The following is a 24,447-nucleotide window of genomic DNA, read 5'->3' as shown; positions in this document are numbered from 1 at the left end:
ATGAACTCGTACCGTGGGACAGGGCCATTAGTGTCAGTGGGTTTAGCTTAGCTTTGAGATACAGCGCTGGAAACAGGTCCCATTCGGCCCGCTGACCAGTGATCCCCGCCCACCAACACTATCCCACACACACCAGGGACAATTACGATTTTTACCGAGGTTAAATTAACCTGCAAACCTGTACGCCTTTTTCTCCCAAGACCCCGGGGAAAACCCACGCAGGTCACGGGGAGAACGTACAAACCCCGCGCAGACAGCGCCCGTAGTCAGGATCGGATATGGGTCTCTGGCGCTGTGAGGCAGCAACTCTACCGCTACGCCACCGTGGTTTTGCCCAGTAAGTGAGTCACCCTAAGGGTGGCACGGTGGTGCAGCGGTAGAGTTGCTGCCCCACAGCACCAGAGATCCGGGTTCAATCCTGACCACGGGTGCTGTCTGTACGGAGTTTGCAGGTTCTCCCCGTGATGGCATAGGTTTTCATCCCGGGTGCTCTGGTTTCCTCCCTCACGCCAAAGGCGTACAGGTTTATAGGCTTCAGTAAACATGGTAAATTGTCCTTAGTGTGTAGGATAGTGCTAGTGTGCGGGGATCGCTGGTCGGCACGTACTGGGTGGGCCGAAGGGCCTGTTTCCACGGTGTATCTCCAAACTAAACTCAACCAGGAAAATCAGTAGGTGCTGAGAAAACAGAACATAGAACAGTGCAGAACATGAACAGGCCCTTCGGCCCACAATGTCCCTGCTGAATCTGATGCCAAGACCATCTCTTATCTACCTGCAGATAATTCATGTCCCTCCATTCCCTGCATATCCACGTGCCGGTCCAAAATTCTCTTCGAAGCCACTATCGCATCTGCCTCCACCACCACCCACAACAAAACGAGTAAATGCCAAAAATACTCGGCAATTTAAACAATAATGATTGATGCTGTAAGCATTGAAATTCCCTCCTTAAAACTTATTAATTGGCCCACTTTGCAACCTTTTGTCTTTGAACAACTGTTTGATCATCAGCGCCAATATGTGGCTCAGTATCAGTCTCAGCCAAGTACATATCCATGAACCTGATACAGATCCAATCTCCCTGGTAGAAACAAGGAACCAGATGCTGGTTTACACCAAAGGTCGGCACAGAGTGCTGGAGTAACTCAGCGGTTCAGGCAGCATCTCTGGAGAGAAAGGATAGGTGACGTTTCGGGTCAGGACCCTTTCTTCAGACCGTTAAAAAAAACCATCGAAGCATTCAATTTGAAAAAGGATCCGGACTCGAAACGCCTCGAATAGGCGATGTTTCGGGTCTCGAGACCCTTCTTGAAGAAACTTCTTGACCCGAAACATCGCCTATTCCTTCTCTCCATAGACGCCGCCTGGCCCGCTGAGTTACTCCAGCATTTTGTGTCTATCTACAGATCAATCTTCACCTGATCTGTGATATTACCTGAGGGAGTATGCAAAATGATGCGGGGCATAGATAGGGTAGACAGTCAGAACCCTCGTCCCAAGATGGAAGAAATCAAAGACTTGAGGGTACAGAAAAATGCTGGAGAAACTCAGCGGGTGAGGCAGCATCTATGGAGCGAAGGAATAGGCGACGTTTCGGGTCGAGACGTTTCTTCAAGGAGGGTCTCGAGACCCGAAACGTCGCCTATTTCCTTCGCTCCATAGATGCTGCCTCACCCGCTGAGTTTCTCCAGAATCTTTTGTCTACCTTCGATTTTTCCAGCATCTGCAGTTCTTTCTTAAAGACTAGAGGGCATGGGTTTTGTGAGGAGGGTGAAGTGTAAAGGAGATGTGCGGGGCAAGTGTTTTACGGAGAGGGTGGTGAGTGCCTGGAATGTGGTGGTGGAGGCAGATGCGATGGTGGCTTCTAAGAGAATTTTGGATCGGCACGTGGTTATGGAGGAATAGAGGGATATGGATTAGATAAGCAGGCAGATAAGAGTTGGTCTTGGCATCATGTTCGGCACAGACATTGTGGGCCGAAGGGCCTGTTCTTACACTGTACTATGTTCTATGTTCGATGCTCGATGCAGGGTGTTCATTCAAGCTTAGTTTTCAGCCTGTTCTTGGCAGGAAGATGGCAGCTGCATGGCGTAGGTGTCTACACCCCTGGGGAGGTATAATGGAGGCTGTGAAGGTTCAAAAGCGACATGGAAAGAGATTTGGCACATTTGCCCAATCTGACAAACATGAGACTCCAGCGCCAGAGTGTTCAGTTGATTCTTAAAGGGACGTCTCCTATCCATGTTCTCCGGAGATGCTGCCTGACCCGCTGAGTTACTCCAGCACTTTGTGTCTATCCACCGACCAGATGGGCGCAGGAACAGGCCGTTCGGCCCATAATGTCCGTGCCAAACAAGATGCCAAGTTAAACCAATCCCCCTGCCTGCACGGGATCCGTCTCCCTCCATTCCCTGCAAACCCCTGTGCCCATCTCAAGGTGTTTTAAATGCCACTGTCACATCTGTCCCTGACAACGAGTTCCAGTCACCCTCCACCCACTGTTTAAATAAAACCTGTCCCCCCTCCCCCCCACCTTCAAACATTCCTGCTTTGGTCTTAAAGCTGTGCCCACTAATCTTTGACGAGACCAAGTTTACTGACGGGGAGAGCGGTCGGTGCGGCAGGTAGTGCTGCTGTCTCACAGCCTCAGCCACCCGGGTTCGGTCCTAAGCTGCTGCCTGCATGAAGCTCTTCCTTTGATAACGTGGCCTTTCTCCGGATGCTCACACCTTCCTTCTGTACCCCAAAGACATGTAGGTTGGACAGGAACATGGGCGGACAAGGGTTGGAGGGATATGGGACAAACGCGGGCAGGTGGGACTAGTGTGGCTGGGACAACTCAGTCGGGTGGGGCGAGCTGGACCAGAGGGCTGTGTGACTCGATGACTCTAATACTCCCCACTTCTGATTCCCTGCATTCAATTTTGGGGCGGCATGGTGGAGCAGCAGTAGAGTTGCTGCCTTACAGCGCCAGAGGCCCGGGTTCGATCCCGGCTGTATGTAGTTTGTACCTTCTCCCCGTGACCTGCGTGGGTTTTCTCAGGGAACTTCAGCTTCCTCCCACACTCCCACTTCCTCCCACAAAGACGTACAGGTTTGTAAGTTAATTGGTTTGGTAGAAATATAAAAATTGTCCCTAGTGCAGGATAGTGTTAGTGTGCGTGGGATCACTGGTCGGTGCCGACTCGGTGGGCTGTAGGGCCTGTTTCCGCGCTGTATCTCTAAACTAAAACTAAATCGCTTGCTTTGATATAATTCAGGGCAGATAGTTCCCCGCTGATTAAAGGAATAGAGAAAGATCGACGTGACAAAATGGCGGCACAGTGGCGCATCTGGTAGAGCTGTTGCCTCACTGTGCTCTAGTGACCTGGGTTCCATCCTGACTACGAGTGCTGTCTGTGTGGAGTTTGCACGTTCTCCCTGTGACCGCATTTGTTTGCTCCGGGCGCTCCGGTTTCCTCCCACATCCCAAAGATGTGCGGGTTTGTAGGTTAGTATTCCTCCGTGAATTGCCCCCTAGTGGGCAGAGAGTGGATAAGCAAGTGGGATAACATGGAACTCGTGCAGACATATGGTCGGCATGGACTTGGTGGGCCGAAGGGCCTGTTTCCCTGCTGCCACAATCAATCAATTTCCCACCTTTCCCCTTTCTCCTTACACCTTCTCAGTCCGTTTGCCAATCAGGATGAAAATGAAACATAGAAATGTATAAACATTGATGCAGAAGTAGGCCATTCGGCCCTTCGAGCCAGCACCGCCATTCAATATGATCATGGCTGATCATCCAAAATCAGTACCCCGTTCCTGCTTTCTCCCCCACATCCCTTGATTCCGTTAGCTCCAAGAGCTAAATCTAACTCTCTCTTGAATACATCCTGTGAATTAGCCTCCACTGCCTTCTGTGGCAGAGAATTCCACAGATTCACACAACTCTCTGGGTGAAAAAGTTCTTTCTCATCACAGTCCTAAACGGACAACCCCTTATTCTAAAACTGTGTGACCCCTGGTTCTGGACTCCCCCCAACACAGGCAACATTGTTCCTGCATCTAGACCTTGGACCAGATTTCGTCTCCTGGCCACTTCTACTGCGGCCGCGATGTTTTCCACTTTGCACACCAGCTCCCCACGGCCAAGGGGAGCCCGAGTGCAAATGCAGAGTCTGTTCTGTGGCAAGCGTCCACAAGCATGTCAGCTACCCTTCACCATCACAGCCAGCAGATGAACAAGGTTCCCACACCATCTGCCTGGATATTTGAACCTGGGCCACTGAGCCAAGGGGCAGTTGCACACACAGAGTGAGTAGGAACTAACCCTTTCATTTCCAAAACAGGAATAAACCCATCGCCCATTCAGCGGCACGGTGGTACAGAGGTAGAGTTGCTCGAGACTCGGGTTCGATCCTGACTACGGGTTTGTACGTTCTCATAGAAACATAGAAAATAGGCGCAGGAGGAGGCCATTCGGCCCTTCGAGCCAGCACCACCATTCATTGTGATCATGGCTGATCGTCCCCAAACAATAACCCGTGCCTGCCTTCTCCCCATATCCCCTGATACCACTAGCCCCTATCTATCTGAAACCCCTGTCCCACAGTACGAGTTCATTCCAAGAGCTCTCTCTCCCGAGTTTGCCCTGATTCGAACTCGGAGATTTACGGTAATGGCCACTCGTCGGTACTCGGGGCTCCCGTGGACATTTTTCAACACGTTGAAAAATCTTCACAAGTCTTGTCGTGCTTACCTGCCGTTAGCGAGTCTTCCCGAGTACCTGCCGTTAGCGTTACGAGCCGCTAAGAGACTTCCCCAAGCTCCGACGTACCCGCTACGTTCATTCTCCGTGCTTACCCCGAGTTTGATTTTTTTTAAACTCTGGAAAGCTCTTGGAATGAACTCGTACCGTGGGACAGGCCCTTAACTCTATCTAAGTCTCTAACTCTCTCTTAAATCCATCCAGTGATTTGGCCTCCACTGCCCTCTGTGGCAGGGAATTCCACAAATTCACAACTCTCTGGGTGAAACGTTTTTTCTCACCTTAGTCTTAAATGACCTCCCCTTTATTCTAAGACTGTGTGGCCCCTGGTTCTGGACTCGCCCAACGTTGGGAACATTTTTCCTGCATCTAGCCTGTCCAGTCCTTTTATAATTTTATATGTTTCTATAAGATCCCCCTCGTCCTTCTAAACTCTAGTGAATACAAGCCTAGTCTTTTCAATCTCCCCGTGACTTGCGTGGGTTTTCACCCGAGATCGATTCAGTTTCCTCCCACACTCCAAAGACGTGCAGGTTTGTAGGTGAGTGATCACTAGCACTATCCCACACACGAGCGACAATTTTACAAATTTTACCGAAGCCAATTAACCTACAAACCTGTACGTCTTTGGAGTGTGGGAGGAAACCGGAGCACCCGGAGAAAACCCACGCGGTCACAGGGAGAATGTGCCAACTCCGTACAGACAAGCCCCCCTAGTCGGAATCGAACCTGGGTCTCTGGCATTGCAAGCGCTGTGAGGCAGCAACTCTACCGCTGTGCCACCGTGCCGTGCTGACCCTTGTACACAATACCCCAAATAGACCATACGCCTTGACACAAGGTGCTGGAGTAATTAGGTGGGTCAGGCAGCATCTCTGGAGAACATGGGTAGGTGACGTTTTGGGTTGGGACCCTTCTTCTGTTTCAGTTCAGTCCTGTCACAATGGCCCCAACTTCACCTGCATCCACCTACCACTCCCCACCTTTCTTCCGGCTTTCTCCCCCCTAACTACAAGCAGTCTGAAGAAGGGTCCTGACCTGAAACGTCACCTATCCATGTCCTCCAGAGATGCTGCCTGACACGCTGAGTTACTCCAGCACTTTGTGTTTTAAACAAAAAATAAACCAGCATCTGTAGTTCCTCTCATCTGAAGAAGGGTCACGACCTGAAACGTCACCCATTCCTTCTCTCCAGAGATGCTGCCTGTCCCACTGAGATACTCCAGCCTTTTGTGTCTATCTTCGGTTCAAACCAGCACCTGCAGTTCCTCTTGTCTACATGCCGTTTGCCATCTTTTCCGATAGATCTAGGGAGTTGATTTTAAGTTTGTAATCCCTGGATTCTACATACCGTTAGGGAAATATCCCCTCTGTGTCAATCCCTTCAAGCGCCTTAACTAGTTGTACTGTACAGAGCCCTAGTGAGACCACACACCTGGAGTATTGTGTGTAGTTTTGGTCCCCTAATTTGAGGAAGGACATTCTTGCTATTGAGGGAGTGCAGCGTAGGTTTACAAGGTTAATTCCCGGGATGGCGGGAATGTCATATGCTGAGAGAATGGAGCAGCTGGGCTTGTATACTCTGGAGTTTAGAAGGATGAAAGGATATCTTATTGAAACATATAAGATTGTTAAGGGTTTAGACACGCTAGAGGCAGGAAATATGTTCCCGATGTTGGGGGAGTCCAGAACCAGGGGCCACACAGTTTAAGAATAAGGGGTAAGCCATTTAGAATGGAGACGAGGAAACACTTTTTCTCACAGAGAGTTGTGAGTCTGTGGAATTCTCTGCCTCAGAGGGGGGTGGAGGCCAGTTCTCTGGATACTTTCAAGAGAGAGGGCTCTTAAAGATAGCGGAGTCAGGGGATATGGGGAGAAGGCAGGAACGGGGTACTGATGGGGGATGATCAGCCATGATCACATTGAATGGCGGTGCTGGCTCGAAGGGCTGAATGGCCTACTCTTGCAGCTATTGTCTATTGTCTATTACACCTACAAGCACCAATTTGCTGTAACATAAAGTAGAAGGAATTTTTAAACAGGGAACGGGCGTCTTTGGGTCGAGACCCGAAACGTCAAGGGCCTGTCCAACTTGGCGATATTGTTCGGCGACTGCCGGCATCATATCAGGGTCGGCAAAAGATTTTGAACATTCCAAAATCCAGCGGCGACAAAAAAAATGTAGCGACACTTGAAAAAACACCGCACGTCAATACATCCTCGCACCGCGTCGTGCCGCGACTTTTTCGGTGACCTGATACGTCAGTCATTGATGCCGGCAGTCGCCGAAAAAAATTTGCCAAGTGGGACAGGCCCTTCACCCTTTCCTTCTCTCCAGAGACGCTGCCTGTTCCGTTGAGTTACTCCAGCATTTTGCGTCAATCGTCGGTTTTAACCAGCGCCTGCAGATCCTTTCCACGCAAGGGGTGTCTGCGTTCAGGCCCGGCCTCTCCCTCTTCTCCCGCGAGCAGTCGGCCGACTGGCAAAGTGGCCGCGAGGCAGTGAATGAGTCGGGGTGATAAAGAGCAAGCACAAATGAGCTGAAGTGCGAGCACAGCACCAGCAGATTTTCACTCATTAACTTTGCAAGTTCTCAAGGTGTCGAACAACATCTCCACGGTGGCCCAGAGCTTCCCGCATGTTTCCCCACAACGAGAGCGCGGCAGACTGGCAGTACGGGGGCAGAGTTGCTGACTCTCGGCGCCAGGGACCCGGGTTCCATCCTGACCATGGGTGCTGTCAGTACGGAGTTTGCACGTTCCCGCCGTGACTGCATGGGTTCCTCCCACACTCCAAAGACCAACAGGTTTGTAGGTTAATTGGCTTCGGTAATTTGTAGAATTGTCCTTAGTGTGTGTAGGACAGTGCCAGTGTACGGGGTGATTGCTGGTCGGCACGGACTCGGTGGGCCAAAGGGCCTGTTTGCGCTCTGTATCTCTAAGATAAAGACTAGACACACTGACTGAGTTTTTCTTAGACCCACAATTGGCTTTGTTAAGTTGTGTAATTGTCCTTAGTGTGTGTAGGACAGTGCCAGTGTACTGGGTGATCGCTGGTCGGCACGGACTCGGTGGGCCAAAGGGCCTGTTTCCGCAATGCATCTCTACGATGAAGTCTAAAGTCAGGAGACCAGCTGGGTTTCTCGGAGACCCAGTATAGATGCGATGGGCCGAATGGCTTCCTCCCCGCGCATTTAACATTCTGTGATCCTGAAGACAAAAAGCTTTGGCTGTTTGTTTGACAATAGACAATAGGTGCAGGAGGAGGCCATTCGGCCCTTAAAGCCAGCACCGCCATTCAATGTGATCATGGCTGATCATCCACAATCAGTAACCCATTCCTGCCTTCTCCCCATATCCCCTGACTCCGCTATCTTTAAGAGCTCTATCTAACTCTCTCTTGAAAGCATCCTGAGAATTGGCCTCCACCGAGGCAGAGAATTCCACAGATTCACAACTCCCTGGGTGAAAAGGTTTTTACCTCGTCTCCATTCTAAATGGCCTACCCCTTATTTTTAAACTGTGGCCCCTGGTTCTGGACTCCCCCAACTTTGGGAACATGTTTCCTGCCTCTAGCGTGCCCAATCCCTTAATAATCTTAGATGTTTCAATAAGATCCCCTCTCATCCTAAATTCCAGTGTATACAAGCCCATCCGCTCCATTCTATCAACATATGACAGTCCCACCATCCTGGGAATTAACCTCATGAACATAGGCTGCACTCCCTCAATAGCAAGAATGTCCTTCCTTAAATTTGGAGACCAAAACTGCACACAATACTCCAGGTGTGATCTCACTAGGGGCTCTGTACAACTGCAAAAGGGCCTCTTTGCTCCTATACTCAAACCCTCTTGTTTTGAAGGCCAACATGCCATTAGCTTTCTTCACTGCCTTCTGTACCTGCATGCTTACTTTCAGTGACTGCTGAACAAGGACCCCCAGATCTTGTTGTACTTCCCCTTTTCCTAATTTGACACCATTCAGATAATAATCTGCCTTCCTGTTCTTGCCACCAAAGTGGATAACCTCATATTTTTCCACATTAAACTGCATCTGCCATGCATCTGCCCACTCACCCAACCTATCCAAGACACCCTGCATCTTCATAGCATCCTCCTCACAGTTCACACTGCCACCCAGCTTTGTGACATCTGCAAATTTGCTAATGTTACTTTTAATCCCTTTATCTAAATCATTAATGTATATTGTAAACAGCTGTGGTCCCAGCACCGAGCCTTGCGGTACCCTGCTAGTCACTGCCTGCCATTCTGAAAGGGACCCGTTAATCCCTACTCTTTGTTTCTTGTCCGGCAACCAATTTTCTATCCATGTCAGTACCCTACCCCCAATACCATGTGCTCTAATTTTGCTCACTAATCTCCTATGTGGGACCTTATCAAAGCCTTTCTGAAAGTCCAGATACACTACATCCACTGGCTCGCCCTTGTTTAAGAAGGAACTGCAGATGCTGGAAAATCGAAGGTAGACAAAAATGCTGGAGAAACTCAGCGGGTGAGGCAGCATCTATGGAGCGAAGAAAATAGGCAACGTTTCGGGTCGAAACCCTCTTCAGACTGATGTGAGGGTGGGGCGGGGTGGGGAGGGGGGGAGGGAGGAAATGGACTCCCTTGTCCATTTTCCTAGTTACATACTCAAACAATTCCAGAAGATTAGTCAAGCTTGGTTTCCCCTTCGTAAATCCATGCTGACTCGGACCGATCCTGCTACTGCTATCCAAATGTGCCGCTATTTCATCTTTTATAATTGACTCCAGCATCTTCCCCACCGCCGATGTTAGGCTAACAGGTCTATAATTCCCTGTTTGCCTTCTTCCCTCTTTTCTTAAAAAGTGGGATAACATTGGACTCGACGACATCTATGCTTCAGCAATCAATAACCATCCTGAGCTCCTGAAATAATATCATGGCTTGACATTTACATCTGAGCGGTTCCCTAGCCATGAGGAGTTAAACACAGCCCAGGGGAGGATAAAGAGCAGTGCCATTGATTTCGCCCTGCTCCACTCACTGCCTGCTTTGAGTGCGTCTTGCCTCGAGAGAGAGAGAAGGCAAACTTATGAAACAAACAAAAATAAATGCCCCCTTAAATGTCAGAGCCCTGGAAGACGGTTTAAGATAGTGATGTTAAGCGAGCTGGTTCAATCACCCATTGATCATTTCTGTACCTAAGGAACAGGCACTGGGGCTAGCTGAGTTCCACACACACACACACACACACGCTCCTTGGCTCCCACTGATTACCACAACCCAGTTCCAGTTGATCACTCTCTCTCTCTGGTTCACTCTCCCCGGCTACTGCCTGTTTTCACCTCTCTAACGCCACAGGAAAGGTTTGTGTAACGAAAGCCTGGCCCCGCACCAGCTTATTAGCTGCGAAACTCTCACCTCTGCCTCCGAGCCCATGTACTCCCTGTCGGTCACCAATCTTTTCCTGAAATAAATCTAAGCTTTTCAAAAACTCTCCCATTTACCTGCTCCTTTATGGTATATGCACACACTGATCTGTTCTGTATTTATGCCGACAATATTCTGTTGTGCTGCAGCAAGCAAGAATTTCATTGTCCTATCTGGGACACATAACAATAAACTCTCTTGACTTGACTCCTTTTCTCCTCGCTGACTGGGACTGCTCAGTTGATGGGTGACATTTCGGATCGGGACCCTTCCTTAGACAGTTTAGTTTAGTTTGGAGATACAACACAGTAACCGGGTCCATGCCAACCAGCGATCCCCGCACCTGCATTATCCTTCACCCAGAGAGTTGTGAATCTGTGGAATTCACTGCCTCAGAAGGCAGTGGAGGCCGATTCACTGGATGTTTTCAAGAGATAGTTAGATTTATCTCTTAGGGATAAAGGAATCAAGGGATATGGGGGAAAAGCAGGAACGGGGTACTGATTTTGGATGATCAGCCATGAACATATTGAATGGCGGTGCTGGTTTGAAGGGGCCGAATGGCCTACGCCTGCACCTATTTTCTATGTTTCCATGTTTCTAAGTGTTATTGTATGTGCTTCCGCCATCTCAATGGCAGTGCGTTCCAAATGCCGACCACTCTCTACTTGAAAAAAACCTGCCTCATCGATCTCCTTCAAACTTTCCGCGTCTCACCTCAAATCTTTGCAGTTTCATATTTGATATTTCCATCCTGGTGAAAAGGGCTCTGGCCATCTACAATTGCGCAGTGGTGAGCTACTGCCTCGCAGTGGCAGAGGCCCGGGTTCGATCCTGACTATGGGTACCGTCTGTACGGAGTTTGTACGTTCTCCTCGTGACCCGCGTGCATTTTCTCCGGGATCTTCGATCACCTCCCGCACTCCAAAGACGTTCAGGTTTGTAGGTTAATTGGCTTGGTGTAAGCGAGAATTGCCCCTAGTGTGACAATAGACAATTGGTGCAGGAGTAGGCCATTCGGCCCTGCGAGCCAGCACCGCCATTCACTATGATCATCCACAATCAGCGCCCTGTTCCTGCCTTCACTTCATTCCTCTATAGAAACATAGAAACATAGAAATTAGGTGCAGGAGTAGGCCATTCGGCCCTTCGAGCCTGCACCGCCATTCAATATGATCATGGCTGATCATCCAACTCAGTATCCCGTACCTGCCTTCTCTCCATACCCTCTGATCCCCTTAGCCACAAGGGCCACATCTAACTCCCTCTTAAATATAGCCAATGAACTGGCCTCGACTACCCTCTGTGGCAGGGAGTTCCAGAGATTCACCACTCTCTGTGTGAAAAAAGTTCTTCTCATCTCGGTTTTAAAGGATTTCCCCCTTATCCTTAAGCTGTGACCCCTTGTCCTGGACATCCCCAACATCGGGAGCAATCTTCCTGCATCTAGCCTGTCCAACCCCTTAAGAATTTTGTAAGTTTCTATAAGATCCCCTCTCAATCTCCTAAATTCTAGAGAGTATAAACCAAGTCTATCCAGTCTTTCTTCATAAGACAGTCCTGACATCCCAGGAATCAGTAAGAGATCTTTAAGAGATCTATCTAACTCTCTCTCTGCAGTGAATCGGCCTCCACTGCCTTTTGGGCAGAGACTTCCACCGATTCACACCTCTCTGGGTGAAGGATAACGCTGGTGCGGGGATCGCTGGTTGACACGGACTCGGAAAACGTTTTTTCTCATCTCAGTCCAAAATGGCCGACCCCTTATTCTTAAACTGTGTGACCTCCTGGTTCTGGACTCAGACAGGAACATGGACAGGCAGGAGGGAATAGAGGGAGATAGATCACGTGCGGGTAGGTGGGTTTAGTTTCAATTGGCATCGTGGCTAGCACAGACCATTGTGGGCCGAAGAGCCCGCTCCTGTACTGTTCTACGTTCCACTATGTAATCCAAGTGCTGTTTGTGGAACCTTGCGATGTGGTGCAAATCTTACATTGCAGCAGCAACTAGACTTCTAAAATATTTACGTGCAGTGAAGGAACTGCAGGTGCTGGTTTACACCGAAGATGGACACAAAAAGCTGGAGTAACTCAGCGGGTCAGGCAGCATCTCTGGAGAAACGGAATGGGTGACGATTCAGGTCGAGACCCTTCTTCAGACTGGGAGTCAAGGGGAGAGGGAAACGAGAGACATGAAACGGTGCACAGAACAAATAAATAAAAGATACGCAAAAGGACAAATCAAAGCATGGCAGCAATATATTTTACGTCATTGGACTATATTAACTGGAGTTTATTTTGCCCTAATCATTATTCCCTTTATCCTGTATCTTTACACTGTGGACGGCTCGATTGTAATTGTGTATAGTCTTTCCGCTGACTGGATAGCACGCACCGACAAAGCTTTTCACTGTACCTCGGTCTTTATTTAGACACATGTGTCTTTATTTATGACAAACCCCTTTTTTTCCTACGCTCCATAGATGCTGCTGCACCAGCCGAGTTTCTCCAGCACTTTTGTCTACCAAGCCCCTGTGAAATTTTGGTACGTAAGATTGAATCAAAGGAACAGTTGCCAATGGATCGCTGTGAGCTTTGGTTGAGAGGTCCCGTTCGCATCTCCCCCCTGCTCGGACCCCCCACAGACCTTCAAATTATTTTCTCCTCCTACGTATAAAATTCCATTTTGAAAACCCTGATTGTATCCATCGCCCCCTCAGGCAGTGAATTCCACATCAGAACAGGAGTGAGTGTAAAAATGATTTTCTTCACGCCCCCCCTGTGTATCCATTGCCCAGAATTTATAATCTGGCCATAATCTGCTATTGGATCCAGCTCTATTTTATCTCAATCAGCCAAGAAGTTGCACATAGAGTCATGTTTAAGAAAGAACTGCAGATGCTGGAAAAATCGAAGGTAGACAGAAATGCTGGAGAAACTCAGCGGGTGAGGCAGCATCTATGGAGCGAAGGAATAGGTGACGTTTCAGGTGTGGAGGTGGGGGGAGGGGGAGGAAGAAAGGAAGATGCGGAGACAGTGGGCTGTGGGAGAGCTGGGAAGGGGAGGGGAAGGAGGGAGAAAGCGGGGACTACCTGAAATTGGAGAAGTCAATGTTCATACCGCTGGGGTGTAAACTGCCCAAGCGGAATATGAGGTGCTGCTCCTCCAATTTGCGGTGGTCCTCACTCTGGCCATGGAGGAGGCTCAGGACAGAAAGGTCGGATTCGGAATGGGGAGTTGAAGTGCACATAGAGTCATAGTCATTGAGCCATACGGTCCTACAGTGTCCTTCAGCCCAACTGGCCCACACTGACCAACATGTCCCATCTACACAAGTCCCACCTGCCTGCATTTGGCCCATATCCCTCTAAACATGTCCAATCCATGTACCTGTCTAACTGTTTCTAAATTGTTGTGATAGTCCCAGCCTCAGCTACCTCCTCCGGCAGCTCGTTCCATACACCCACCACCCTTTGTGTGAAAAAGTTACCCCTCCAGATTCCTATGAAATCTTTCCCCCTTCACCTTGAACCTGTGTCCTCTGGTCCTCGATTCCCCCATACTCTGGGCAAGAGACTCTGTGCATCTACCCGATCTATTCCTCTCAAGGATCATTCTCCACGTAGCACTGAAGATGAATCTCCTTGCGGATCTGTAGGACATGATGTTCTCGGAGCAGCGGAGATTATCACTGCATGACTCATGGAAGATCAGGCTGAATTACATCAGTCTGACTCACGAGCTGGAAGCTAAGAATATTGGTGATGTTTAAAGCAGCCCAGGAACTCCTGCGATGAATCCTTGCCACATCACAATATCATCAGCTGGGAAGATAGACACAAAGAGATGGAGTAACTCAGCGGGTCGGGCAGCATCCTGGGAGTATAGGAATAGGTGACGTTTCGGGTCGAGACCCTTCTTCAGACTGAGAGTCAGAGAAAACAAACGTTTAAGAAACAGACAGGTACATGGATTGGACATGTTTAGAGGGATATGGGCCAAACGCAGGCAGGTGGGACTAGTGTAGATAGGACATGTTGGTCAGTGTGGGCTAGTTGGGCCGAAGAACCTGTTTCCACTCTGTCGGCTTTATCTCCTCCCTGACTCTCAGTCTGAAGAAAGGTCTCAACCTGAAATGTCACCTATTCCTTTTCTCCAGAGATGCTGCCCGACCCGCTGAGTTACTCCAGCTCTTTGTGTCTATCTTCGGTCTAAACCAGCATCTGCAGTTCCTTCCTGCACATTATCCGCTGGGAACCTTCATAATCTGTGTTAACCTTGCGGCATGGAGAGACAGAGGATTAGCGTTGCACGAAAACGCGTTCCCAACAAAGAGTATCTCTTGCCTCCACGTCGGAGGTCGTGGGTTCAAATACCGCTCCAGCGCATTAAAAATCCAAGCGAATGTTCTCAGAGTAAAGGGCCCGTCCCACTTGGCGATTTTTTTTGGCGACTGCCGGCGTCATTGACTGACGTATCAGGGTCGCTGAAAGATTTTGAACATTTCAAAATACAGCGGCGACAAAAACAAAAAATGTCGCGACACTTGAGGAGACGCCGCGCATCAACACGTCATCACGCCGCGACTTTTTCGGTGACCAGATACGTCAGTCAATGATGCCGACAGTCGCCGTAAAAAATCGGCAAGTGGGACAGGCCCTTAACACTGTCTTTTTGAAGAGCTGCCCTAACAGTGAAACACTTGACCATCGGAGTTTGGGGAACTTCCCTGGCAGAAGGGACAGGCAGCATCTCTGGAGAGAAGGAATGGGTGACGTTTCGGATCGAGACCCTTCCTCAGATCCTCGACCCAATCCTTCTCTCCAGAGATGCTGTCTGACCCGCTGAGTTAGTCCGGCATTTTGTGTCTATCTTTGGTGTAAACCAGCATCTGCAGTTCCTTCCTACACATTCCCCTGGCAGAAGGAACAGGCCACATCATGACAGGACAGTTCTTCACAGCTCTCATGCTCAAATATCCATCCAACAACACTGGAAATCCATTATTCCCAAGGCAATGACTGTGGGTAACCACATTGGTGGTTTTTGACCGGTAGAAAGAATCGGCATGGAAACATGCCAACTATATTATCTCACTTTCTCATCAGCTCCCTACATATTCAGAGCAATTTACATTTGGGTTTAAGAAGGAACTACAGATGCTGGAAAATCAAAGGTACACAAAAAAGCTGAAGAAACTCAGCGGGTGCAGCAGCATCTATGGAGCGAAGGAAATAGGCAACGTTTCGGCCGAAACCCTTCTTCAGATTACATTTGGGCTTGGTTTTCAAGCACCTTCTCATTTAGAGATACAGCATTGAAAAAGGCCCTTCAGCCGATTGACTCCGTTTAAACCCCAGCGGGGTCCCTTAGGATATCGACCCGAAATGTCACCTATTCCTTCGCTCCATAGATGCTGCCTCACCCGCTGAGTTTCTCCAGCATTTTTGCCTGGAGTGGCCGGGGTGAGACTGGTCTGAAGAAGGGTCTCGACCCGAAATGTCACCTATTCCTTCGCCCCATAGATGCTGCCTCACCCGCTGAGTTTCTCCAGCATTTTTGTTTACCTCGGACTCTCTTTAATGAGTCTTTACTGGCCCTTCTCTTGCAAGACACGTTATTCCCTTTCTCCTGTATCTGTACACTGTGGACGGCTTGATTGTAATCGTGTACAGTCTCTCCACTGACTGGATAGCGCGCAACAAAAAAACTTTTCACTGTATTTCGGCACACGTGACAATAGATGAATGCAGTTGTACAGGGTCTTGGTGAGACCACACCTGGAGTATTGCGTACAGTTTTGGTCTCCAAATCTGAGGAAGGACATTATTGCCATAGAGGGAGTGCAGAGAAGGTTCACCAGACTGATTCCTGGGATGTCAGGACTGTCTTATGAAGAAAGACTGGATAGACTTGGTTTATACTCTCTAGAATTTAGGAGATTGAGAGGGGATCTTATAGAAACTTACAAAATTCTTAAGGGGTTGGACAGGCTAGATGCAGGAAGATTGCTCCCGATGTTGGGGAAGTCCAGGACAAGGGGTCACAGCTTAAGGATAAGGGGGAAATCCTTTAAAACTGAGATGAGAAGAACTTTTTTCACACAGAGAGTGGTGAATCTCTGGAACTCCCTGCCACAGAGGGTAGTCGAGGCCAGTTCATTGGCTATATTTAAGAGGGAGTTAGATGTGGCCCTTGTGGCTAAGGGGATCAGGGGGTATGGAGAGAAGGCAGGTACGGGATACTGAGTTGGATGATCAGCCATGATCATATTGAATGGCGGTGCAGGCTCGAAGGGCCGAATGGCCTACTCCTGCACCTAATTTCTATGTTTCTATGTTTCTATGAAACTAAACAAAATTAAAGTGAACAATGACCTTGCCCAAGTTGCTCAACTTTTCAACCAGACAATTCTCCCATCCCGGGGAATTAACTTAGTGACATGTAAACGCTGCCTCCAATGTAAGCATTTCTCTCCTTTAATAAGGAGAACAGACTCCAGGTGCGATCTCACCAACACTCTGTGCAGTTACATCAATGCGATCTCACCAACACCTCTGCTTCATTGCCTTTGTAGTAAAGGCCTACATTCGATTTGCCTTAAAAAGGCGCAAAGTGCCGGAGTTATGCCCCTGTCCCACTTAGGAAACCTGAACGGAAACCTCTGGAGACTTTGCGCCCCACCCAAGGTTTCCGTGCGGTTCCCGGAGGTTTTTGTCAGTCTCCCTACCCGCTTCCACTACCTGCAACCTCCGGCAACCACCTGCAACCTCCGGGAACCGCACGGAAACCTTGGGCGGGGCGCAAAGTCTCCAGAGGTTTCCGTTCAGGTTTCCTAAGTGGGACAGGGGTAAATTCCGCGCTGTATCTCTAAACTAAACTGAACTAACCGAAAACTAAAGACCTGGGCTGTCGAAGTTCATAAAAAGCTAGTGGGACAGGGGCATTACTCAGCAGGTAACAACACAAACTCGCATCCCCTGGAGAACGTGGGTAGACGACGTTTCAAGTCGGGAGTCGGGAGTCGGGACCCTTCCCCAGACCACTCTAATGGGATTCTTAATTTACCTACTCTGCATGCTAACATTCCACGCTTCATTAATAAGATCATTCATGTAGATCAAACAGTATTGTGATCCATCTAGCAAGCGTACAGACCCGCACGCGTGCAGGACAGATCAGCAATACTGTTTGATCTACAATTCAGACCCCTCTGTCTGAGAGCATTCTGCAGTTTCGGTCCATTGATACAATATTCTGTGTCGGAAGAAACTGCAGAGGCTGGTTGAAACCGTGGGCACAAAAGGCTGGAGCAAAGCAGCGGGTGAGACGGCATCTCTGGAGAAAAGGAACAGGTGACGTTTCTGGTTCTTGGTTCTTGGTTTCTTGGTCCTCCAAAATATTCCAAATGGAATTTAAACTGGAGGTGGTGAAGGGAGGGCTTAAGCCAGAAAGGGTTATTGGGAAGAAAGAGCTACTTTAAATTTAGTTGCATCTGGTTAGGTAACTATGGTAGGGTGGAGATTATTCCATGCTTTAATTGTGCGGGGGAAGAACGAATTGCTGTACACGTCTGTCTTTGTAGCTGGGATCACAGATTGGATCGAATGCCCTCGTCTGCTCCTAATTGGTTTGGGTTTGGTGTAGGTCTTGTAGTCTATGTCGATCTGACCATTTAACATTTTGTAAAGACAGGTCAAACGGTGAGCTTCACGTCTGTCTCGGAGAGGGTTCCACCCCAGAGAATTCAGAAGTTTGGTGACACTCGCTTCTCTCTCATAGGTGTTAGTAACAAATCGAGCTGCCTGTCTTTGGACACGTTCAGTCTGAAGAAGGGTCTCCACCCGAAACATCACCTATTCCTGTTCTCCAGAGATGTTGCCTGACCCGCTGAGTTACTCCAGCTTTTTTGCTTGTTGTGTACACAATATTCCGCTTCTCCTTCCGATGCTGCCTGCTATGTTTCCACGCATGTTACCCATTACCACCCATTCAACACATCCCACACATTAGTTAGCACCATGCTTGCCTGGACTTTGCAGTCCCCGATCAGACCTGCAGCTAATTTCCAATCTCCGACTCCCTCACTTGTGACGGCAGCTGTCTCCGCTCGGTTCCTTCAGTAAATCGTCTCAGATCTCAGTTGAACGACAGCGCAGCTGGAAGTGTGTGGGGAGGAACTGCAGATGCTGCCTTCGAACCCGAAGATAAGGCAGCAAAAAGCTGGAGTGCTAACTCAGCCGGACAGGCAGCATCTCCGGAGGGAAAGAATGGGGTGGCGTTTCGGCTCAACCCGAAACGTCACCCGTCCCTGCTCCCCAGAGATGCCGCCTGTCCCCGCTTAGTTAGTACTCCACAGCTTTTGTTGTCCAACCTTCAGCGTGGCGGGAAGTATCATAGAAACATAGAAACATTGAAAATAGGAGGAGGCCATTCGGCCCTTCGAGCCAGCACTGCCATTCATTGTGATCATGGCTGATCGTCCCCAATCAATAACCCGTGCCTGCCTTCTCCCCATATCCCTTGACTCCACTAGCCCCTAGAGCTCTATCTAACTCCATCCAGTGATTTGGCCTCCACTGCCTTCTGTGGCAGGGAATTCCACAAATTCACAACTCTCTGGGTGAAAACGTTTTTTCTCACCTCAGTCTTAAATGACCTCCCCTTTATTCTAAGACTGTGTGGCCCCTGGTAATGGACTCGCCCAACATTGGGAACATTTTTCCTGCAATCACAAGGTATCATCGCAAGGCTGCCAACATCGGGTGGGAGTTGAGAGTGAGAAATCTGGATCCACCCTAGGACAATGTCCACGACCAACTACCGCCTGGTCGACGTCAAGCTACGATGACCGGCGACACAATTCCTCGTGAATTGGGACGTCCACCTATGACCACACCTGCGACACTGAAGTCAACTTACGCTCACCCAATATGCGACAAGCCATGACCCTGTCGGCAACAACTGAAGGCGTTACGTCATAGACAATAGACAATAGACAATAGGTGCAGGAGTAGGCCATTCGGCCCTTCGAGCCAGCACCGCCATTCAATGTGATCATGGCTGATCATCCCCAATCAGTACCCCGTTCCTGCCTTCTCCCCATATCCCCTGACTCCGCTATTTTTAAGAGCCCTATCTAGCTCTCTCTTGAAAGCATCCAGAGAACTGGCCTCCACCGCCCCCTGAGGCAGAGAATTCCACAGACTCACCACTCTCTGTGAGAAAAAGTGTTTCCTCGTCTCCGTTCTAAATGGTTTACCCCTTATTCTTAAACTGTGGCCCCTGGTTCTGGACTCCCCCAACATCGGGAACATGTTTCCTGCCTCTAGCGTGTCCAAGCCCTTAACAATCTTATATGTTTCAATGAGATTCCCTCTCATCCTTCTAATCTCCAGAGGGTACAAGTCCAGCTGCTCCATTCTCTCAGCGTATGGTGACTTCACGGCACTGATTGCACTGCACCGGGGCGGGTGGTGAAATGAGTGAGTCTCACCCTGGATGCGTGAATCTCACCCTGGATGCGTGAATCTCACCCTGGATGCGTGAATCTCACGCTGGATGTGTGAATCTCACGCTGGATGTGTGAGTCTCACGCTGGATGCGTGAATCTCACGCTGGATGCGTGAGTCTCACGCTGGATGCGTGAATCTCACGCTGGATGCGTGAATCTCACGCTGGATGCGTGAATCTCACGCTGGATGCGTGAATCTCACGCTGGATGTGTGAGAGTTGGCCGCGCTGTCATTGAGGTGGTACCTGCTCATGGTGCTCGATGCCCATGCTGATGGTGTTGATCAGTATTGCGATCATGATCCCCCGGTTGAAGTACTTGCTCTCCACGATGTTGGTCAGCTTGCTCCGCATCTCCGTCCACAGGTCCACGCACCAGTTCTCCTCATCCTCCTTCTCCGGCTCTGCGTCCTTCGCCGGCTCCGGCTCCCCCGCCTCGGTTATCGCCAGGCCCGAGGCGTTGCTAGGGGGGGCCTGCTCGCTGCTGTTGCATTCTGGGCAATGGCTGGGGTCGGAGGTCAAGGTCAGGGCGATGGGCTGGACAATGGCATGCGGCGTGTACTCCAAGCTCTCTGTTATGTGATAGTGCCCTGAAATAAAACAGTGAGAGAAAGTGATACGTGGGAAACATAGAAACATAGAAAATAGGTGCAGGAGTAGGCCATTCGGCCCTTCTCGCCTGCACCGCCATTCAATATGATCATGGCTGATCATCCAACTCAGTATCCTGTACCTGCCTTCTCTCCATACCCTCTGATCCCTTTAGCCACAAGGGCAACATCTAACTCCCTCTTAAATATAGCCAATGAACTGTGGCCTCAACTACCTTCTGTGGCAGAGAATTCCACAGATTCACCACTCTCTGTGTGAAAAATGTTTTTCTCATCTCGGTCCGAAAAGATTTCCCCCTTATCCTTAAACTGTGACCCCTTGTTCTGGACTTCCCCAACATCGGGAACAATCTTCCTGCATCTAGCCTGTCCAACCCTTTAAGAATTTTTAAGTTTCTATAAGATCCCCCTCCCACGGTCAGCAACATACTGTAGCATTGGGATGACTTGTACAAGACGTTGGTGAGGCCACATTTTTTGTTTGCCCGTTTTTTAAATCCTGAACTCGTTACCTTCTTGCACTCATGTTTCCGAATTAGTTAATGTAAACATGGGAGGCTTTTTATAGTGAGAAAAAACTGCAAGTAATCATTTTTATCGTGTGATGATTTTTCCACAGTCGTTGTTGGCTCGGGAATAACTCGGGAGAGGAACTTGGTACATCGCAGAAATGAGAAGTAAACGGCAAACTTAGACATAGATTCAGATTCAACTTTAATTGTCATTGTCAGTGTACAGTATAGAGACAACGAAATGCAGTTAGCATCTCCCTGGAAGAGGAGATGCTACATAAACACTCCTCCTAATAGATAAACAAGACCAATTCTTAACGAGTTGGTCTCCATTTATTGATTTATTGGATTCATGTGGTGCAAAAGTATTGTAAAAATTTAATGTTTCAGGTATAGGTGAAGGATGATCAACAATATAATATCTATTTGATAATCTCCCTCTTGCTCTCTTTTCTCGCTTATCTCTTTTCCTCAACATCTCTTTTCCTTTTTTATCTACACACACTACACTTTTCCCTATTCATTACTATCCCCCCCTTTTTTTTTCTTATTTCTCTCTTTAAAAAATAAAAAATGAAGTTGTACAGAGAATAATAATAATAATAATAAATTTTATTTAATGGGCGCCTTTCAGACATCTCAAGGACACCTTACATAGTAATCGGAATAACATATAATCGGAATATAACAAGTAATAAAGACATCACAGAGACACAAATTAAAAACAGAATTCAATCCAAAAACAGAAAATCAAAAACACAGTGTGAAGAGAGAGCAGCGGCAGCCAAAGCGCGCCAGCGTCCACTCTCTCTTCACGGCAGCCATCTTGGACACAGACCTACAGGACTACAGAGAATGTATTCTGTTCACATATATTAGGCACCTGTAAAAAGGTACCACCGTACTGTACTTACTTCTAATAAAATATATCTTTTTTTAAAAGACATAAACGTGGGAACTCGTTTAAACTCGTGAGCATAAACTTGGAATCTCGTAGACAACCACGAGTTTCATTTTTTCTTTAACTCGGGATAACTCGTGGGTGGACTCGCACCCGTGGGACAGGGCTATTACTCAGCGGGACAGGCATAATTTCCCAGAGATGCCGCCTGTCCCGCTGAGTTACACCAGCCTTTTGCGTCTATCTTCGGTTTAAACCAGCCACCTGCAGTTCTTTCCCACACACAGGAAGGATGGAAAGAGTGCGGGGGAGCGTTTTGCCAGGATGTTGTTGCGGGTGAGGCTCAGCTAGTAGCGCTGTTGCCTCACGGCACCAGATACCCCGTGTTCGATCCTGACGTCGGGTGCTGTCTGCGTGGGGTTTGCACTACCTCCCTTTGTGTGGGTTTCCCCCGGGTGCTGTGTTCTCGGTCTCCACCCACATCCCAAAGTCGTGCGGGTTTGTCGGTCAATTGGCCCTCTGTAAATTGCTCCTGGTCTGTAGGCTGTGAAAGTGGGACAACGTAACATAGAAACATAGAAAATAGGTGCAGGAGGAGGCCATTCGGCCCTTTGAGCCAGCACCGCCATTCATTGTGATCATGGCTGATCGACCCCTATCAATAACCCGTGCCTGCCTTCTCCCCATATCCCTTGACTCCACTAGCCCCTAGAGCTCTATCTAACTCTCTCTTAAATCCATCCAGTGACTTGGCCTCCACTGCCCTCTGTGGCAGGGAATTCCATAAATTCACAACTCTCTGGGCGAAAAAGTTTTTTCTCACCTCAGTCTTAAATGGCCTCACCTTTATTCTAAGGCTGTGTGGCCCCCTGGTTCTGGACTCGCCCAACATTGGGAACATTTTTCCTGCATGTAGAACTAGTGTGAACGGGCGATCGGTGGTCGGCGTGGACTCGGTGGGCTGAAGGACCAGTTTCCGTGCTGTTCCTCTGAAACACTACACTCTAAAACATGAGGACCTGTGCTATCTTGGGAGGGGGGTTGGTTGGGCAAGCTAGGACTTTATTCCTTAGACTGCAGGAGGATGAGGGGTGATTTTCTAGAGGTGTATAAGATCAGGAGGGGAATAAATCAGGTAGATACACATAGTCTTTTATCCAGAGTAGGGGAATCGAGAACCAGAGATCAAAGGTTTAAGTAAGGAGGGGGAAAAATCTGGGGAAACTTTTTCACAGAGAAGGTGGGGGTATATGGAACGAGCTGCCAGAGGTGGTAGTTTAAAATTCAAATTCATTTAAAATTCATTTGTTTAAGAAGGAACTGCAGATGCTGGAAAATAGAAGGTAGAGAAAAGTGCTGGAGAAACTCAGCGGGTGCAGCAGCATCTATGGAGCGAAGGAAATAGGCAACGTTTCGGCCCGAAACGTTGCCTATTTCCTTCGCTCCATAGATGCTGCTGCACCCGCTGAGTTTCTCCAGCACTTTTCTCTACCTTTAAAATTCATTTGGACAGGTACATGGATAAGAAAGGTTTAGAGGGATATGGACCAAATGGAGGCAGGTGGGACTAGAATGGATTGGGCAACTTGGTCAACATGGGCGTTGGGCTGAAGGGCCTGTTTCCACGCTATATGACTCTATAATAATAATAATAATAATAATGGATGGGATTTATATAGCGCCTTTCTAATACTCAAGGCGCTTTACATCGCATTATTCATTCACTCCTCAGTCACACTCGGTGGTGGTAAGCTACTTCTGTAGCCACAGCTGCCCTGGGGCAGACTGACGGAAGCGTGGCTGCCAATCTGTGCCTACGGCCCCTCCGACCACCGCCAATCACTCACACACATTCACACACAGGCAAAGGTGGGTGAAGTGTCTTGCCCAAGGACACAACGACAGTATGCACTCCAAGCGGGATTCGAACCGGCTACCTTCCGGTCGCCAGCCGATACACTTAGCCCATTGTGCCATCTGTCGTCCCAATGACTCTATGACTCGACTGAGCCTGGTGGACAGAATGAATGGACTGGAAGGATGCCTGGATTCCATCCAAGGCTAGGTTATAAGTAATGTCTGTGCAAGTGTTTAGAGATACAACATAGAAACAGGCCCTTTGGCCCACCGAGTCTATGCTGACCATCGATCACCTGTTCACACACTAGTTCTATCTTATCCCACTTTTTCATCCAATCCCTAGATACAAGGCGCAATTTGCAGAGGACCAATCGACCTATAAACTCGCGAGTATTTAGGATGTGGGACCCGGAGGAAAACCACACGGTCACGGGGAGAACGTGCAAACTCCACACAGCCAGCACCCGTCGGGCAATTTCCGACGTCAGCATTTACCACTCTGTACATTGAAACATATAAGATTGTATACGATTGCTAAGGGCTTGGACACACTAGAGGCAGGAAACATGCTCCCAATGTTGGGGGAGTCCAGAACCAGGGGCCACACAGTTTAAGAATAAGGAGTAAGCCATTTAAAATGGAGACGAAGAAACACTTTTTCTCACAGAGAGTTGTGAGTCTGTGGAATTCTCTGCCTCAGAGGGCGGTGGAGGCCGGTTCTCTGGATACTTTCAAGAGAGAGCTAGATAGGGCTCTTAAAGGTAGCGGAGTCAGGGGATATGGGGGAGAAGGCAGGAACGGGGTACTGATTGGGGATGATCAGCCATGATCACATTGAATGGTGGTGCTGGCTCGAAGGGCCAAATGGCCTACTCCTGCACCTA

The 24,447-nt window shown here is 48.8% G+C and overlaps 1 protein-coding gene across 1 annotated transcript in view; it reads right to left on the bottom strand.

The window, feature by feature from the left end:
• The window catches only part of cacna1i (calcium voltage-gated channel subunit alpha1 I), a 252,978-nt gene that overhangs the window by 127,728 nt on the left and 100,803 nt on the right, over window positions 1–24,447 (bottom strand). Inside the window, exon 7 of the mRNA XM_033013140.1 lies at window positions 19,926–20,269. Coding sequence (XP_032869031.1) covers window positions 19,926–20,269 — 344 coding nt within the window. The remainder of the gene's footprint in view (window positions 1–19,925; window positions 20,270–24,447) is intronic.

Source organism: Amblyraja radiata, chromosome 38, assembly GCF_010909765.2.
Source record: "Amblyraja radiata isolate CabotCenter1 chromosome 38, sAmbRad1.1.pri, whole genome shotgun sequence".
Classification (NCBI taxonomy): Eukaryota; Metazoa; Chordata; class Chondrichthyes; order Rajiformes; family Rajidae; genus Amblyraja; species Amblyraja radiata.
The sequence above is the reverse complement of the archived record's forward strand: the minus strand, read 5'-3'. Positions and strand labels throughout refer to the sequence as shown.